At 40.3% G+C, this 19,347-nt stretch overlaps 1 protein-coding gene across 1 annotated transcript; it reads left to right on the forward strand.

Moving 5' to 3' along the window:
* The first annotated feature begins 1,612 nt into the window (after positions 1 to 1,612).
* Positions 1,613 to 3,605, forward strand: sox14 (SRY-box transcription factor 14). The gene has a single exon (XM_056377654.1). The coding sequence runs from the start codon at positions 2,018 to 2,020 to the stop codon at positions 2,732 to 2,734; it is 717 nt and encodes a 238-aa protein (XP_056233629.1). The 5' UTR covers positions 1,613 to 2,017; the 3' UTR covers positions 2,735 to 3,605.
* Positions 3,606 to 19,347: the final 15,742 nt, after the last annotated feature.

The raw sequence follows: 19,347 nt of genomic DNA on the forward strand, positions 1-19,347 counted from the left end.
TAGCCTATAAATTAAGTTTCTTTTTGCTGCAGCATTTGTAAAAAATATTTTATTTATTATAATACAAATTTATTTATTCCTCATGCTAACATATTACACATATAGTCTGTCACTGCGATGTGGTGACATGCTAAAGAAACTCCATCTTTGAAGTTGCGTGTGTGACCTCTTTGTGACACACACACACACACACACACACACACACACACTGAGAGAGAGAGAGAGAGAGAGAGAAAGATGAGATGATAATTGGATGTGATGCACGACATCCACGTGTATGTGTGTGCTCGTGTGCGCGCACAAGTATGTACAGCTATATAGGCCAAAGACCACCTTAAATAAATCTACTTAGCAGTGTAACTAACGAGAGACGACTCTCAGGGTTGTATCTCCAATCACAGCATTTTGGCGGTGTGAGAAAAAAACAAAACAAATCAGCTGTCTGCGTTTGGTTTAATAATCACAGCTGAAGGAATCATATATCACGCACATTAGCCCGAGGGCTATTAAGCAATGGTCCTCAGTGAAATTAGCATTTTAAAACGATCACTCTGTGCCTCCTTAAAACCACACTGTCAAATTGATGTGAGCTAATGCAACAATTATATTCTCACTATGACGCTTTTCTTAACATTTACAGTTGATGTAATATTTTCTTGGTGTTTGTAATTCTGTCACTATAGCTGAGCTGAGGGTCAATAATATCAACGGCACGGGCCTGAACTGTGAGCGCGCGCGCGTGTGTGTGTGTGTGTGTGTGTGTGTGTGTGTGTGTGTGTGTGTGTGTGTGTGTGTGTGTGTGTGTGTGTGTGCGTGTGCGCGCTCGCGCTCGCGCGTGTCGACAGGGGTTAAAGTCCTGCTGAAGTGTCCTTGAGCAAGACACCGAGGCCCCGCCAGGTGCAGACGGGCTGCCATGTTGTGTTTGTCAAATCCAAGGATGGGAATAATATTGATAATATAAAAACATGATTTTCTGTAAGGAATGAATGACCTATTCTTTATTATTATTGTTATTATTATTGTTATTGATAATAATATTCTTATTATCATTATACTTTCCCACTTTTCACAACTAAATTGCCTGTAAGCAAATCGACATCAATAACTTCAAGCCGAACTATATGTATTTGTGGCGACACACGCGTGAAGGTGCTCCCCTGCATTTAGTGTGAAGCTGTACAGTGAATTGGCTGCACGGTGTAGTCACCTCTCTGGATTGAAGTCAGGTTTTAACTGGAGAAGAGGTTGAAGGTCCATGTTTGTTGCGATTCATTACATTAAATGGGATCGAGGAGGGATCCTGAGTATTACCCCCCCCCCCCCTTCTCACACACACACGCACACGCTCCCCTTTTTCCTTATTTTTTTCCTCTCTTCTACTACCAGCCGCTCTTTGTTTATGTTGTAATGTACATATATTTTTCCTGAAGGTATTATAATAGCCGGTCTCCGTGCTGATTGGGCGCTCAGGTTGGTGAGTGAACGCCCTGCAGATTATGTCAGATTGCGTGCAGAAACCAAACCAGCCCAGCCTTTGAACTTCACCGCTTTTGGCTCGTATTCACGCTCTTCCGCTCATTTCCAAGCCAGGTGCTTGACGACAAACCTCAGAGAGAGAGAGAGAGAGAGAGAGAGAGAGTGTGACAGAAAAAAAAATAACACTCAACACTTTTACGACTCCTGCAAACTGACTGCGGAACATTGCTTTCACCTTTGTGGATTTTGTTACGTGTGTGCATCTTGCATGTATTTTTTTCCTGTATTGCCCACCGCAGGTCTGAAAGAGAGTTGTAACTGGACTTAACCGAAGGCGCATCAGTGTTTTAACTCGGGAAAAGTGAAGCAGCCGCTGGATTTTTATTTTGTTTTATTTTATTTTTGCCGTTTTCCAGACTCAGAACATCCCAGACGGGGCATGACTGGTATCTGGCATCTAGACAGGTGAATAGTTTCCCTTCCTTCCGATAAGAACTTTTCCTCGTCATTATCATTGGGGATAAAAGTATCCTTTCTAAAGATGTCAAAGCCCGCTGATCATATCAAGAGACCCATGAACGCGTTCATGGTTTGGTCCCGGGGCCAGAGGAGGAAAATGGCACAGGAGAATCCCAAAATGCACAACTCGGAGATCAGCAAAAGACTGGGCGCCGAGTGGAAGCTGCTTTCAGAGTCTGAGAAGAGACCTTACATTGACGAGGCCAAGAGGCTGCGGGCTCAGCACATGAAGGAGCACCCCGACTACAAGTACAGACCCAGGCGCAAACCCAAAAACCTGCTCAAGAAGGACAGGTACGTTTTCCCTTTGCCTTACCTCGGGGACACCGATCACTTGAAGGGACTTCCCGTGTCTGCCGCGGACTCTCTTTTGGGCTCCTCGGAGAAAGCCAGAGCGTTTCTGCCGCCGACGTCCGCTCCTTACTCCTTCCTCGATCCGAGTCAGTTCAGCTCCAGCGCCATCCAGAAGATGACGGAGATGCCCCACACGTTGAGCACCAGCACTTTGCCGTACGCGTCCTCGTTGGGATACCAGAACGGCGCTTTCGGCACCCTTGGGTGCCCCAGTCAGCACACCCACACCCACCCGTCGCCCACAAACCCGGGCTATGTCGTCCCGTGTAACTGCACAGCCTGGTCAGCGTCAAGTTTACAGCCCCCGGTGGCCTACATACTTTTTCCAGGTATGACCAAGACTGGGATAGACCCATATTCATCCGCACATGCCACTGCCATGTAACCCTCAAGACTCTTTTCCTCTTTTTAATTCACTTGAATACTGAAATGCATGTAAATATATTATGGACAGCGCGCCCCATTAAAAAGACATGAACAATATTAACTGCCTTGGACTTGTTATGGCAAAAAAAAAAAAAAAATGACAAAAGAAAAAACAAAAAACAAACAAACTTTTCCAGAAATCGAACAAGTTCCTGACCCGAGCAGAGAAGCTGGGATTTGGTGTAAAGGACGGTGCCCTGTGAACTGTAAGAAATGTAAATGTTATAACGTTTATGGCAGCCAGAAAAGGAGGCCTTTAACTTTATTTATTGTGTACATTTCAATGCTGATAGGCTGATTTGTGTTGATTATTGATAGGCTACTCTTTTATTTTGAAAATTTGGCTTGCACAATTAGCATTCTTATTTCCTGTATAGGCCTAAGTAGTCTACATTTTGGCACTCGTAATTTTATGATGTTCTGGATAGGGTCAAAATCAGGACCTATAGGCTGGATTATATACGGGTTATATTGTTTATATTTATCAAAAACTGGCACATAAAACTAGACGGTCTATTTAAGATGACAAAAGAAAAGAAAATCATTTACATCCAAATGTTTCATTTTGCATTTTTCCTGTGGTTCAGTGCTAATATAGTCACACGCGTCATTTTTTTGTTTGTTTGTTTTTGTTTTGTTTTGTTTTGTTTTTGAGGATAACTTCTATTTGAATTCAAGGAGTTATATGTGTATTTTCTATCTAAGATGGTAATTTAAAACCTGTCATGTTATGGAAAGGATAATGTATCTAGAAGGTTGATACCTCCTGCTCTTTGTTCAATTGCTGAGCAAAGACGTTTCGAATAAAGACAATCTGTCTTCAAACGATATCAATTTCCTGTATTTGTAGGTTACTGGGAGCTTGAGATGACAAAGATAATGTAATAGTGTGTAGGTGCTGCGGGGACGTTAAAGCTGCAACAATAAAGGCCCAATTAAACTCATTTTAAATTGTTCCAAAAAAATACAAATAAAAATGCAGAAAAACAAATAGGATAAAAACTTAAAACGGAAATAATAATTCACCAAAAAGCGACTGTAAGTTTTCAACACTTAAGAAAAAAAAAAACTCTTTACATTTCAAGTGCTAGACCCAACTTGACCCCAAACTGATCAATACTGTTGACAGACTGAACGGAAACAAACTGGCATCGCAGTAGAACAATAACACGAGGATCGATCCCCTCTCTCTCTCTCTCTCTCTCTCTCCCTCTCTCTCCCCCTGTGTCTGAGCTGTGTGGCTGCTGAAGCTGTCAAACTTCTCCACTCTGATCATTTCCTAAAAACCAGCCTTAATTTGCCCGTGTATTTGGCTGCTGCTTGTTTTCGTGTGATTTGAAGCAGGTTCCAGGCGTGTTCCGCCGTGCACCGCACTGAAGGTGTTTTTATGACACTGGGCTGAACCGGTTGGGATCTTTTTGATGTTTGACAGTTCAGGAGAGGCCTCCCCGGAGGGATTCCGCCCGTCCGACTCGTCTGACTGCTTAATCACTTCAAGGAGAAAGCCTTCTGCTTAATTATAGGTTTAACAAAAGGGAACAAACTCAATGTGATGTGATTTATTTTTCTTTTTTTTTTTTTCTTTCTTTTTTTTTTTTTCGTGTAACTTGCTGGCTGCTGTGTGAAGCAGCCCACCACTGCTGTGCGGTTTAAACATCTCTGCGTGTGTGTTGATACTTTTCAAAAAAAAAAAAAAAAAAAAAAAAAAGAAAGGTGCTGCAGCCAAAACCCCGCGGAAGCCTTTTATCATCAACTCATACACGCGTGTTTAAACCTGCACAAAACTTGTGAATGATAGGTCTGACTCTCATTAAGACAATACAGCTTACAACCCGGAGCAGGAGGAATTATACACACGCATTTAAAGATTTGAACGTGGATTCAGATCAGCTTCTCTCCTCCACTCTGGTAACGGAGAGCAGGATTTGCAGACCGCGCTGTACAGCCCCACATTAGACGACTGTGGTATTAATTAAAAATTTCATTCCACATCCAAATTGTTTACTTATCTGCCAGGAACATATGCTGAGAGAAGTTAAGATTCACGATTCTGCACTATTGCCCAAGGTGCAATTCAATCCTGGGGAGGGAGGAGGGGGGGGGGGGGGGGGGGGGGGGGCGAGGGGGGGGGTGGGAGGAAGACGGGCAGATTTTTATGACAGACTTAGTCCTTATCTGGAGCTGTAAATTAGGGTGATACTTCATTGAACCGAATGTGAAGTTTTACATCAAACCCCTAAAGCATCCTAATTCAACTTTGAAATTAGACAATTATAATTACTTTCAGGAGCAGCTGCAGACGTTATTATTTTTTTTTCTCCATGATGAAAATGAGGCGAATAACCTTATATATATATTTATATATAAGACCGAACTGTTTGTTTTAAATCACTGCTTTTATATTTTCTATATTTTCTTAAAGCTGCTGTAACTTTGCTCGGGTACGATCCACTCACCACCTGTAATTATCCAACTTAGTCACGGGAATTGACTGGAGTTACAACGCCCTGAAATAAATAACGACATGTGAGAGGTATAATGGGAGGGAAATTATGATTTGAAATTATAAAGGGGGGGTTGGTTTTAAATCTCTCTTTAACGCCCCCCCCCCCCCCCCCCCCCCCCCCTTGACGTTTTTATTGGAGCACAACAGAGAGAATTCAATCTGCCTTATCTCTCCAGGACTCCTTTATAGCGCGAGATCAGAGAAAAAGGAGAGGATAATTGTTCTTTATTTTATTTAATTTAACGCGACAGCCAGGCGCTTTCAGGTCATTTATATGCTTCATTTAGTGATAAAAGTCAACGAGGAGGGGGACACCGAGCAAAGCAGCCGCTTCCACTTTTTCTTCTTCTCAACACTTAAAGTAAAAAAAAAAAAAGAAAGAAAAGAAAAGAAAGTAAAACAGATGAAACAAAAAATATTGAAGGGAGGGAGGAGGGGACAAGACATTTTTAATTAAAAGCCATGGGTCATTTACATTATTGTCTTTTAATATTACCCTGAAATCATCTGCAGCAAATGGAGTTTGATAAGTGGCTGTTGAGAATGAGGTTTTGTATTTAAGCGCACTAATTTCCTAAATCAAAAGGAGGTTAAAAAAAAGGGGGGGATACCCTGGAGGAGAGGTAGAAAAAAAATCTCTACTGATAATAATGATGATGACTGTCTCACTGTTTGTTTCTTCATCTGATGATGATGATGAGAGAGAAAAAAGGGGACTATTATTTATAATATACAGGCTCGCTTATCAGAAGCATTAATTTTTGCGTGTGTCAACGCGAGATTTGATACAACACATAGAGAAATTGAGAAAAACTGATCTCATTTCAGTATATTAAATATTGTCTCCGAAAGACCAAAAAAAAAAAAAAAAAAAAATCATCACTGGCTAAATCCCGGTCTATCTAAAATTGAATCTGGGATACCATTTTGACGGGAGAAAAAGTAAAACCGTACAGTTGTGTTGTTTGAAGACGCGGGGGCTTGAATTTGGGGGTCCCTGAATTCTCATTTGAAAGAAATGAAATCGTGAACGAGCTGATAAAGAAAAAAGGGAACGGATGAGCAGAGAGAAAAGGAATCATGCCACGGTTGTTTAATGTGCTGTGCCAGACGGAAAAGTGATTTACACCAAGACTTTATTCCCCCCGACTGATATAAAGACAGTGCATGTCTTTTTGTTATTTTTTATTTAGGCTATCGGGCACACACACACACACACACACACACACACACACACACACACACACACACACACACACACACACACGCATTTGGGCCCATATGTGGTCAATTCTCTGGAGTTCATCGGATACAGATATGGAAAGCATCGGTAGGATAATATTACATGCTTCACTTAGAGCCACGTCTGGCTTCCACCAGGTTGATTTCCCGCGCCGGACAGTGACAGTCAACTCTGACTCTGGACACTGTCTCAGCCTTCACTTTTTATTTGCTCATAATAACCAGTTTATTTCGCATGTGGCAGCTTCCCTGCAGCTCATCAGTCCTTGAAGCCCACAGATATTCTCCTTATTTCCATCATTATACACTTTATTATATTCATGTAGGGTTTTATGAATTAGCTATAGGCCTGCTAATGCTGATATCTACATAAGATTTAAAAGAGCATGAATTAATCACAAGTCTCACACATTTCTTAAATATTTCAATCAGTTATTTTTCTTGATATTTAAAGTAATATTTTGAGTAAATGGTTTTTGTGTCTTGGAGCTCCAGACCTGAAAGAAAAAGAATTGTTTGACACTTGTATTTTTATTGTTATTTTTTTCATCATATAATTTTTTTGGTGGAAATACTTCCTGCCTCTCAGTGAAGCCAGTGTTGACGACAGTTTAATGTCATCTTACTCCAAAGCTTGTGGTTAAATTAGAAGCCACATGGGACCCCCCACCCCACCCCACCCTCCCACCCCACCCCACCCCACCCCACCCTCCCACCATCTCAACACTGAGGAGAATGAATCTTAAACCGGTGATTTTATCTTATGACCCTTAAAATGAGGCAGTGTCCACATGTGACCCCCCCGTCACACACTACAAATGGCAATAAATGACGTGCAGTTGCACCAAAGAGTGACTCTTAACTTCTCAGACTGTTTTTATTTGAAAACGTTTTTAGAGCCACACAGATGGAAAACGATCTGCTCAGATAAAAGTCAGAAAAAATGGAATCACTGTGTGTAGCAGGACGACACGTTTTCTTCTCTCTTATCCTGTTAACTATCAGGTGATGCCTGTGATTTATGTTGTGACCCCTTGGAGGGGTCCCGACCCCGAAACTGGAAGCCACTGTTCCAGACTAACCACATATCCTCAATGTCTCACACATGTAGGTTATATTCATGTTTCCTCATTATGCTGCTCCCGTAGTTTTTAGTTTTATTTAAAATATACACAGTGTCTCAGCTCCAGAAGCTGCTGATTCAGAGCTGCTAAAGTTTGTGCGATCACACACTCGTCTCCACAAGTGACCACACACTCTGAGGCCACTTTATCAGTCTGCTTGATTTTTCCTCATGCATATTTATTCACTGTGCGTGTGCTGCTTCCTCAGACGCCTTCCATACATAAAATGTGTGTCATGATTTACAGTGTACGTGTGGGTGTGTGAGATGTCATGTGTGCGTTTGTGTGTATGAATGTGTGCTTCATTTTCATACAGCGTCTACTTTTGATTTCCTGTGCTGTGTCTTTGTTGCTCAAGCACTTTCCATGCATCAAACATGAGGATGGATGAGTTTTTTTTTGTTGTCTTTGCTCATGAATACTCCAGGTTGAGTCATTCAGTTATTTATTTTTACATGCATAAGACTTATGCATTTGTTTGTCATTAATTATAAAAAAAAAAAATACAGTATATCACAAAATGCTCAGTATGAGTCATAAAATCCCTGTTAGTGATTCTTAATTGTCCGAGTTGAAGTCACACAGTTCTAGTCGGCTTCCTGTTAGTGTAGTGTTGTTATATCATGTGATATTAGATACAAAACGCCGGTTCTGTTTCCTGTTGCAAACCTGCACATATTCAGTAAAACTTGATCCGTATTATTACTTATGAGAACTAATGAAAAGTTGGCTGAGGATGCAAATGAGTGTAGTGCAGCTGAATTCACTGGAGGAAGCCGCCAACAGCCAAGTTTAAGGTCGTTCCAGATTTCAAAACGTGATACAAAACTTCAAATGAGCGGTGACCGTCATTCTTTTATCCACACTTTCAAAAATAAAGCTGATTTTCTCAGAAAAGTTATTTGCATTGATTTGTTTGCTTTTTTCAAAAGTTACATTTTGGATTTTTTTTTTTTTTTTTTTTGAAAGTATTTGCGGCGATTACCTGATCGAACACTGGGTGTGATATGTGATTTATCAGTGTAGTTGCTTGTAGGTGTGTAGAGTTCTCCACACGTCACAGTAACTGTGGTGGCTCTGTGATCACTGGGAAGCTTCCTGAGCCTCTGTACAGTATGAGCTCATCAGCTTGTGTTTCTTTCTTTAATCACTGGTCGCTTCTTTAACTAAACAAATCTCTTCAACAAATCTCGGAAAAAAGTACTGAGCGATGTGTCACACTAAAGGACAATTCCTGCTAAAAATGAGATAAAACATGAGGGTTTGCTGAACAGCAAGATGAATATAATCTGATTCACCAAGAAAACAAACTTGAGTGAATTTCTCTATTTAGGCTCGTATCAGTTGATTACACAGTAAAGGCTTCCTTAAATACACTGTGATGCTACTGGTTTGTATTTGACCCATTGTGCAGAGCTGGAGATGTCATTGGGGACAGAGAGGTCATGACCTCTGTAATGTATCTGTGAATTTTTTTTTGGAGCAGCTAATGACATTAAAGGATTTGCATATTCTATGATTGTACACATATCAGTCAGGTTGGGGTTGTTAAAGCCGAGTCTCTATTAGAACTAGTTTGACAAAATAAAATATAAAGGAGTTTGTTTTCACCACCTATAATCAAATGACAAAATCTGTAATTGAACAATAAAGTGATTAAATAAGATTTGAAATTTTGTAAAATGCTTTTTTTTTTTTTTTTTAAATCAGTTTGATTGGTGGTGAATCAAAACATTCTTGGGGTCGGTTTGGGAATTTGGGCTCATGACCTTGGTATTTTAAAATTCTTGTTTACAGCCCTCACATGAAATACATGTTGGCAAAATGACCCGTCAAGAATATTTGACCTGATCTACTACAAGGAAGGTAAATAGAGGAAACACACCTCCTGATATCAAGTTGTCAAACACACAGCTATGAAGGGTGGATGCAGAGGCACACACACACACACACACACACACACGAGCCACACACAGAAGTACCTGGCTGATTTAGAGCCTTCAGCGACTCAGGTTGAGGGCAGCACTGGCAGTCCAAGCCAATGGAATCCCTTGGTAAAGAGGATGCTAATCGTAGCTTCTTGTGCCTGAGCATGTCTTCCTGGGCCAAATGAGATTAGAGGGAGTGGGATATGGCGAAGCGACGTGCGTGGGGTTCTGGAGGTGAAAGGTAAAGGCACTTATCAGGAGGGTTCCCCTCGGGGTCCTCGACGGCTGACTCAATCAAAACCCTGCACGCACTTCTCACTGGATTAGACTAATCAGGAAGGAGCAGGGGATGTATAGACCACTTATCTGAAAAAAAAACATTGGGCTCTCTTTCCTTTGAAGGGACCCTACAGAAATGTTTGTTAATTTTATTTATTACAGGATGCTTGTCGATGTGGCAATCTTCCATGGAATCATTAAAAAGGGCTCTTCCACTCACTGAAGGCACGCACTGTTTACATGCTACAAAGATAGAGGAGCCTTTGATGTTCCAAATTTCCCCCCCCTTCACTCATTGTCATTATTATTTATATATTTACTTAGATTTTTTTCTTAATTTATTTTCTCCATTTGTGTTTCTCGTGCCACAACAGATCATAATGATGGAAGGTAGTCAACATAACAAAGACCCTGAAAGGTATATGAATATTTATTACCAGGACGACTTCAGAGCCAGACAGGCCGTTAGCAGTGAAAGGAATAGTGAGAAGATAACAGCAATTTTCACACTTATGATTACCTTCAAATTAATCTCTGTTTCTTGAAGGGATGTGGGATAGTTGACTAGTCTATCTCTCATTTCTCAATTAAAAAAGTTATTTAATCCAAGTTTCAGCTACTTGTTTGACAAAATAATCCAAAAACAATTGTACATTTTCAAGTGTGTATGTAGAAAAGGGTGAAATACTGGAGAATTTTGCAAGATCCAAAAATATTTTTGTTTGAGTGAGAGCTTTCGACGTATCAGCTGAGACTCTGTACTTTATTATTAAAAGAAGAGACCAAACATGCAGCGTCTCTCTAGAGGCTGTGTAACTTGTGAAACAGGAAATATCACATTTTTCAAATGAAAAGTCGAAAGAATTTGAGAAATAAAACCCACCTTTGTTGACTTCAACACACTCAGGGGTTTTGCTGCTACAGCCTTACTTGGTCTTGTGTGACCAGTGGCTAATGGCGGCTAACGTTAGCTAATGCTACCGAAGCAAACACTACACAGATACTGCTGTGTAACGGACGCCAATAAGTCTGTTTGCTGACTTAATGACTCAATGTATATATTAGCATTTAGCAGCTTGTAATTTGTCTTTGTGGCCACAGCGGCCGCCACGTAGCAAAAGCTGTTTAACCTTGCTTTAAAGTTACAACAGTTTGCGTAAAGAAAATAGAAACCGTATGTAGTCACTTCGTTGGGGCTTTTGGCATTAAAAGCTCTGTGTGTCTATTATTGCAGCCCTGTCTCCTAGAAATTACATATATATATATATATTATATATATATATATATATATATATATATATATATACAACTAGCTTACAACAGCAATGTGTAAAATGTTCACTGAAAACATGTTTTCTGCCAAAATATCTGATCTTGCAATGCACCTGTTACGATCACAGCATTATTAGTTCTATATATGGTTGTGTTTAGGAACTCTTGGTTGACTGGTCTTGGTTTAATACAGAAAAAAGTCTGCAGAAGCATGAGACACAATGTGTTTATTAACATTTAACTGAACCTACAATCTTATCCTAACCTCAACCACTACTCAGGACTCTGGTATCTATCAAGGTCCTCTCTGTGAGTCCAGAGAGCATCATTTACTTCACTCACTCACAAAAAAATTTGGCCTCTGAGTTTGAGCTAGATATTATCTTATTGCAGCAGTTAAGTAACAAGAAACTGCAGTACAAACTAGGTGTTAGGTAGTTGTCTACTTCACATGGTTTGTCTGCCACAGAGTTCATGCAGTTCATGTATGTTGATATTCAAAAAAAGCTAATTTAAAGGATCCATATCAACCTTGTTTGTTTATGTTATGTATTTAGGTAAAAAAAGACTAAAACTATTGTACATTATATTGAAAATAAATGGAACAGCCCTTCAGACTGTTATCATTTGCAGGTGCCATGTTACTGTACATGTTCTCATGTGGGAGCTGGTGTTTTGTCCTTGCCTATTTATCCCTGACACACCCTGAACCGAGTGGCTACAGTATCTGATGAAACAAAAAAAAGCTGCCTTGCTTGTCTCAAACATTCTTAAATATACTCTGATAATTCTGATAATTTGCAGGAAACCTTGTATGCGAATAATAATACGGTAATCTTTTTGGTTGCTGTATTGATTTACCTTGACTCAGGAACCAGAGATGGAATGAGAAGTACCTCTTTTACTCCGCATTCAGTGTTCAGCAACACAAAATGATGGGCTCGGTACAACATTGTTATCACCACAAAGCAGTACAGTGTTGATTATGCCAACTAATTATGCCAGCAAATACTTGAGGAAGCGCAGAGCAGCAGATGAATAAGATATAAGCCTTGTAGAAAGGCTTGATTTGCTGTATTGTTGAATAATGTAAGGAATCAGGTGCCTCCCAGTACCTGACATGATAGTGAGCTTCATTGAAGATAGTTGGTTAATTTCACATTGTTTCAAGTGTTACATTGCTGTTGTATCACAGCCTTCAAAGCTTAAAACATGTCATGTTAAGTATGAATTCATGCACTCTGTGTTTTACTGTATTTTACTGACAGATGCAGGGACAAACACGTAATTGCCTTTGCAGCAGTTCCTTCACATGTCAGTGAATGCAGCGCTATAGGCCTGTAGCCGAGATATGACCGACTGAATCTGATCCCACTGAATATTCACTCACATTACTCTGTCGCTTCTAATTTAGTCCAGTCAGGGAAGATACTCTCTGCTTTATCTCAGTCAGGAGGGGAAAAAAACGACCTAATTTTCAAATTAGAAACGTTGTTTTTAATTCTTGAAAATGTTGGTAATAGTAAACACGTCTCCCCTCTTTAAATAAAGCAAAACTTGTCCGGATCAATCACTGACAAATCCACTGTGTCAGTTTCATTGGTGACAAGCAAAAGAAATGAGATCAGCAGTGTCACAAATGTTGTGTGTGCCAAGTGGATGAAGACATGCAGCGTGGAGCAGCAACATGAAAAATCAGGGAAAGTGGGAATATTTCAGAGTGATGTGATGAGATGCCAACACCTGTACCTTGCATGGTGTATGAGTGAACATGCTGGATGAAGATACAAATGCACAGGCGAGTGAATGAAACCAACACGAAAGCAAACACCGGCCGATAATAATAGAAAGATTGAAAACCCATGACAGCTCTTATATATTCTGGATGGGAATTGAGACTGTTCTGTAAAAAAAACCCCAAAAAACGAGCCAATAGGTTGTTTGTGCAGCAGGTTATCATGACCTATGGTTACGTTTTGTTGCTAGGCGACATCTAGTGGCCGTAGTAATTATGACAGGAGCAAAGGGAAAAGTGCGGTGACGTGGTTTAGAGAGCGACAAAGTCCGCGTTAGGATGAGGTTGTGGTGGATGGATGGGTCGACAAAATGTGATGCAGGAGAGCGGTGTTCGATTCCCATGTAGAAGTAGCAGTTTATGTTGTTAACCACGTTGTTATTATTGTAACCATGACAACTAAGATCGTCTTATTTTAACCCAAATCACAATCTTTTCCTAAACTTAACCAAGTATTTTTTTAGTACTTAAATCTAACCAAACCCTGACCGTTATTATAGTAACCATGGCGACGAAAGTACTAACACCGCTCTGCGTGTATATTATTGTAACCATGACAACCAAGGTGAGGTACGCCTGCCACCGTAGGACTAGCGCTGTTTCAGGAGACACTTCTATGGCTCATATCAGAGGGTGGAAAAAAAAAACCAACCTATATGGTTGTTCAGGTTGGAGGACTTGTTGCGGTAATTATACCCTCACCTCCCCCTCCACTTATTTCTGAGTCCACATTGGTTTTGAGTGGCCCTCAAAAAGGCCTCAAGGGATGGAGGTAACGAAAGAAAAAAAAAGCACCACCGACTGACAAGAGCTCACCAACAGCAGGATGGAAACCAAGTGGAGAGACCAACCCCATTAGTGTAAAGAGCAATCTTCTTTCTTCTTCTTCTTCTTGAATGGTGGATCCCATCAAGTTTAATCTAATCTAATTTTCATCCTTTAAATGACGGAGGATGGTGCTAAGAGCAAGTGACCAGGATAATGAGATGTTCTCCTCAATTACAAAAAAAAAACATATGACAGAAACATTTCTCCTGAGCATCTTGCAGGGACCTGAGGTTGGATAACCAACAGGGCAAAACAAAACTGCCCCATGGTATTGGGTCAGACTCTGTCATTTTAATGCAAAGCCCAACTTGAGTGTGTGGCTGTTGGGCCTCACAGTAGGCATTAACTGTCCTCCTAACTGTGTGATGGTGGACAGTTGGCAGCGAACACCACGTAACACTTCCCCTTTATGGAATTTATAAGCAGCATATAAACATGTAATGAATGGTTTATAACACACTATAATGTAGTGAGGGCATTTCTAAGTGTTTTTTTTTTTTTTATTGTTTGTCATTTGTCATCACTTATAACTTCTCTTTTGACGACATATTGTCTGTAATTGCAAATGTGTGTTACTGTTTTGTCATTTATTATCTGTTCATACACAGGAGGAGTTAAAGTTGTTGACCAGTACATTTATAAATACCATAGACTGTAAATAAAGATGGACGTAGCCTCTGTGACGTCACCCATAGGTTTTGGAGCTCAGAGTGGGCTGCCCCGCCATCGCCATCTTGGCAGTGCCAGACTCAACCTAACTCCTGGCTAATCCAAGAGGAGGCCACGCCCTCAATTATACATAACTTTAAGCCTTAATAACATTTAAACGAGTGGATTGTATATAAATTCACCCCTGTACAGTTGTCATGAAGGGGGAAATTAGCTGTAGAGACTAAAATTGTTTTTTGTAGCAGGCTGTAAACATGTTTATTAAGTTGGACATTTTAACACGGGAGTCTATGTGGATTCACTCACTGTTGGAGCCAGACTCTAGTGGTCTCTCCAGCTACTGCAGTTTTTGGCACTTCCATGTTGGTTTCATTTTCCAACCCTGGAAGTTGCTATCTTCTTTCAGCATGTTATAAACCATTTATTAACTGTCTATATACTGTTTATACTGTGAATATGAAATACAGGCTCTTAAAGGTGGAAGTGTTATTCAGCAAAGCTAATAAACTTTGCTTCCACCATTATTTTGTTGTCCTCATAATCAAATCGACTGATGTGCACTGTCACCATATTATATTCTGGCAAAAAGGCAATCAGCACACCAGTTTAAAAACTAGATTTAATTTGTACACCAACAGCACACTAAAGCAGAAGACCGAGCCCCCCCCCGCTTCATGTGTGGCGGCTTCCTCACCATATGACAAGCATTTAGTCTGAACTGCTTGAGCTGAACTTGCAGTGACTCGAGCTTCAAGGCGCTGGGGATGAGCAACTTTCTGGGCGACCATGAGAATGTAATGAATGAAAAACATGTTTGAGATGCTGTGAGCGTAAAGCTGAGGCTGAAACTTCCAGGCCAAATCATCTGAATTCACAGCCAGGTCGGACTCAGCATTTTAGGTTTACTGGTGGTGCTGTGATATTTTACACCTACTGGAAATTTTAATGATTGAGAACATGAAGCTGAGGAGATTTACTCTTTTAAATTCTTGCTTTGCTCTAAATCATTGTAATGCGGAGTAGGGGTGTAATTAGACAACCCAGCCCAAAGTATTGGTGACTTTTGAAGAGGTTGCAGTGGCCACAGCACCACACCATCGTGGGGGTATTATGCGGGCCTCTTTTGTCTCTCTGGAAAATGTCAAGGCGTAATTGATATTTCTCACTGGGCCCTTTATCTTTGTGCCATGTTTCAGGTTCTGTGATCTGGGTTCACGCTGACCTTTAGCAGTGCACTCTTTTCTCTCGCTTCTTTTGGGCCTCACTAAAAATAGCTCAATAGGATTTCAATGGGGTGTCTTTCATTTGAGACAATCTTCTCTTCCTTCTCCTGCCCGCAGCCTCTTTGACGGTGGCTATTTATTTTGAGACTCAACTTTTCAGCATGTTGTTTGATCTGAGATTTACTCCGGGTGCTTTGTCCACTGAGGTCTGAAAAATCATCCTGTTCCTCAGCAGTGACAGAGGAGATGTGGCTCTGCTGCTGCTGCTGCTGCCGCCACTGTCCTCGGCTGCCAACTCATCAAGGTAAATGTGCTTGACGTTGTATTATCACACAACACAAAGCTGAAATTGGATTAAATTAAGTTTTGTGTTTTCAGTAATTAATGGAACAGCCCTCTGTAGAAGTGACTTTTCAAAAGTAAAGGTGCGAAACATGAGAACAACAATTTGGCTCAGGTACAATCCAGAAAAGCCAGAATGATGTCAACTTGTTGTCTATTATTTCTTTACTTTATTGTTTGTGGTAATGATTTGGTCTGACACTATCCCCGCTGTGTTAACCTTGATATTTCCTTTTTAATTAGTCTCTTTCTCCGCCTTTATAACCACCTGACCAAGAACTAGAAACCTAAACTCCATTTGCTGAACGCTTCCATTGTTCTCTAAGTTAATAGAGCTGCACAGAAAATCACTGGCCTTCATGAGCCCACTAATATCACACTGGGCTTCACTGCTGTGTTTTTCAGGTTTTGGCAAAGACTCAAATAAACAACACAATTAAACCCTTCCAATGTGACTCAAACACCGTTTCACTTACTCCTCACTGCTGGTGAGGATGATAACGTGCATCCACTTAACTGTATGTTAACTCTAAATCATTAGAGCTTCATTATGAGGAAACAAAGAAAATCCTGCCAGCTCTATAAAATTTTGCCAAAAGGAAACACATTTCAGCCACATGCATCCACTTGTTTTCAATTTTACCATTTGCGCCTTATGAACATGGAGATGTTAAGTTTCGTCCATGAGATCCACCAGACGTAGTTTATGAAATGCAGTAACTTCGAGATTAAAGAGTTTCTAGAGGCAGCATGTTATATTGTTATTTACACAGTCCTACTTACTATAGAATTCAATATCAGTTCGTCTTTTTGGATAGTGTACTAACAAAGTTATTGCATTCAAATAGTCACGACAGTAACAATAACAACAATAACTTCTATAAAGGTTCAGTTGCGTGTTTACACTCTCACTCTCTCATGTCGAATCGCAGCAGCCACTTTAAATGATCTGCAGCAGCCCTGTTGTGTACACAACTATAGTTGTGGACTTGATTCCCTTTGTGACGGAGTTAAATGGTGACAACCCAGCAGTTTGCGGTGTCCATGCCGTCCATTGTCAGAGCTGCTCTAGACAGTTTAAATCATCTCATTCTGCAGCTTCTTTCTCGTCTCTAGCGAGAAGCCTAAGCCACATAGCAGTGTTGGGCAGTGGCCTTGATACAAGTAGTGGCATCACTAGTTTCACTGCATTTCTAAGTAGAGTGGCCATTATGGCAATGTTGTCTGAATCAAATAAATTTTCAATAGAGAAGCTCTTTTATTAATCATGTAGTGAAGTAGCGTCCATACAAGCTACATATTTTTTCTGTGGTCCAGCATTTTGGTCTCATTTTATGTCTCTGAAAAGACCTTTGAATAACAATGAATGAATGACTGATTTCGCACAAAGCTTTAACAGCTATGACGATGAAGATCATGTGATGTGATTGAAAGCTGAATAACACAAGAGAGAATGTTAATATGTTTTCGGGTTGTCTGTCTATCCGTTCCTATTCTCATTGATACCTCAGTAACACCTTGAGACATTTTCTTCAGATTTGTCACAAACACTCACTTGGACTCAAAGACGAACTGATTAGATTTTTTGGTTTAAAAAGGTCAAAGGTCACGGTCACTGCGACCTCACAAAACACGTTTTTGGCCATAGCGCTTCACAAATTCATATTGACACACTAACTATGATACAGTGTAACACAGATGTCTAATAGGGTAAAATGATGAAGGGATGACATTTCATCTCCAAAAAAGGTCAAAGGTCAACTTCACCGTGACATCACAACGTTCTGCAAAAACACTTCTGGCCATTATTCAACGCCGTAACTCAGGAAGGGGAGATTGGGACCATATTTCCATTCCAGTTCTTGTCAACTTTGAAGTTTGAAAAAAAAAAAATCTACAATTCTTTGAAAACTTAGCAAACTGAATCTGCGGCTGAAGATCATGTCATGTGATCAAATAGGATTGTATTGTCAACTGTATTCTCATTTACTGTGGGTCAGCACTGTATAATATGGCAAGTCATAAAAATACCAAAAAAAAAAAATCCAGTGTTCATCTACTGACTTCTCTCACTCTCACAGTAATATAACAACATACTGACTGAGGTGTGGAATGTGAATTCAGTGATTTTCATGTGCGTTCAAAATGTGGCGAATCTGTTGAGTTCATTTGTTGCTTTTGCTAAAATACTATTCAATAATGCTGCTCAACAGATGCTCAATTTTCTATTTACCAGCTGCCGTCAGGTCCAAATGTCCTGAACGTATTTCTTAACACGTGGAAGTTTCCAGGCCTGTTTTCTTTCTGTGTAGTGAAAGTATTGTAATTTGTTTGTATATTGATTTTCCTGCAGCAAAAATGAATATCAGCTCAATGAAATTCGATTCAGTGAGGAACACTGACAGATTCTTGTTCTGAGGCATGCGCAACTGTTGTCATTTCCACAAGGAGTCATTGTGTAGTTGAATTTGTAATCCCTTTTGAAATGCAAAAATATGCTTTATATATGATATGGTTGAATGCATCCAATTATGGCCTTTAATTTTTAAATGATTTGCCGTTGAAACATATTCCAAGCAAGTGTTCCTCACTAAAATGCTTGTACTCTTTAATCTTGCACCGAGTGTGGAGTGAAGGGGAGAACTACACCGACCAAAATGGGCTTTCATAACTTAAGTGAAAATCACCCAACCTCACACAAGTGTTAGGCTGATGGCCTTGCAGTAGTGTGTCATTAGCATTCATTATAGTCCTATAAGCCAGAGTAATTACAGGCCCAAGTGCAGGGAGGAATAGCAGTTTACACTGCTAGTAATTTGATTTGCATCTACGCTAATAACTTCTTTTGTGTGTGTTTATGTGCCGTGTCAGAACACAAGTGCCATTTGGCTGCAGGCTGTATGAGGCAAAAAAAAAGCCTTTTAAATTCTAAGATTGAGTTGCCTTTGCTTTCAGCACTCGAAGCTCTCAATCTGCTAAAGCGTTCAGATTAGCGTGATCACAGAACAAGTGATACTGCATTTTTCTGAAAGTCATTTTGATGGGTTTTGAAGGAAATGTGGGGCAGTAAAGGAACAGGAAATCAGACGTGCAGCTGAAAGTTTCTTGGCGCAGTTTTTCTTTGCAACCTGCAAAACGTGTCTCGGTGTGTCATTGAAAATCATCGGCATCACAGTTTACACGGAATTTATTTTCATGGAATAGATTGCCTGGTTATCTGCATATGAAAGCATTTTCTGCACAAAGAGCGTGGTATCATAACTGCCTCTTTTATGAAGCTGTTGAAGGACATTAAAGCAAACACCCATGTTGCCACAAGTTGCGGTGCTTGTATCCTGTTCTGCAAGTGCACCAGCGGGCCCTG

Source organism: Seriola aureovittata, chromosome 6 (assembly GCF_021018895.1).
Source record: "Seriola aureovittata isolate HTS-2021-v1 ecotype China chromosome 6, ASM2101889v1, whole genome shotgun sequence".
NCBI lineage: Eukaryota > Metazoa > Chordata > Actinopteri > Carangiformes > Carangidae > Seriola > Seriola aureovittata.

Bases quoted from the DNA above. Each gene is read 5' to 3' on its own strand.
- sox14 (XM_056377654.1), top strand. From the start codon at position 2,018: ATGTCAAAGCCCGCTGATCATATCAAGAGACCCATGAACGCGTTCATG.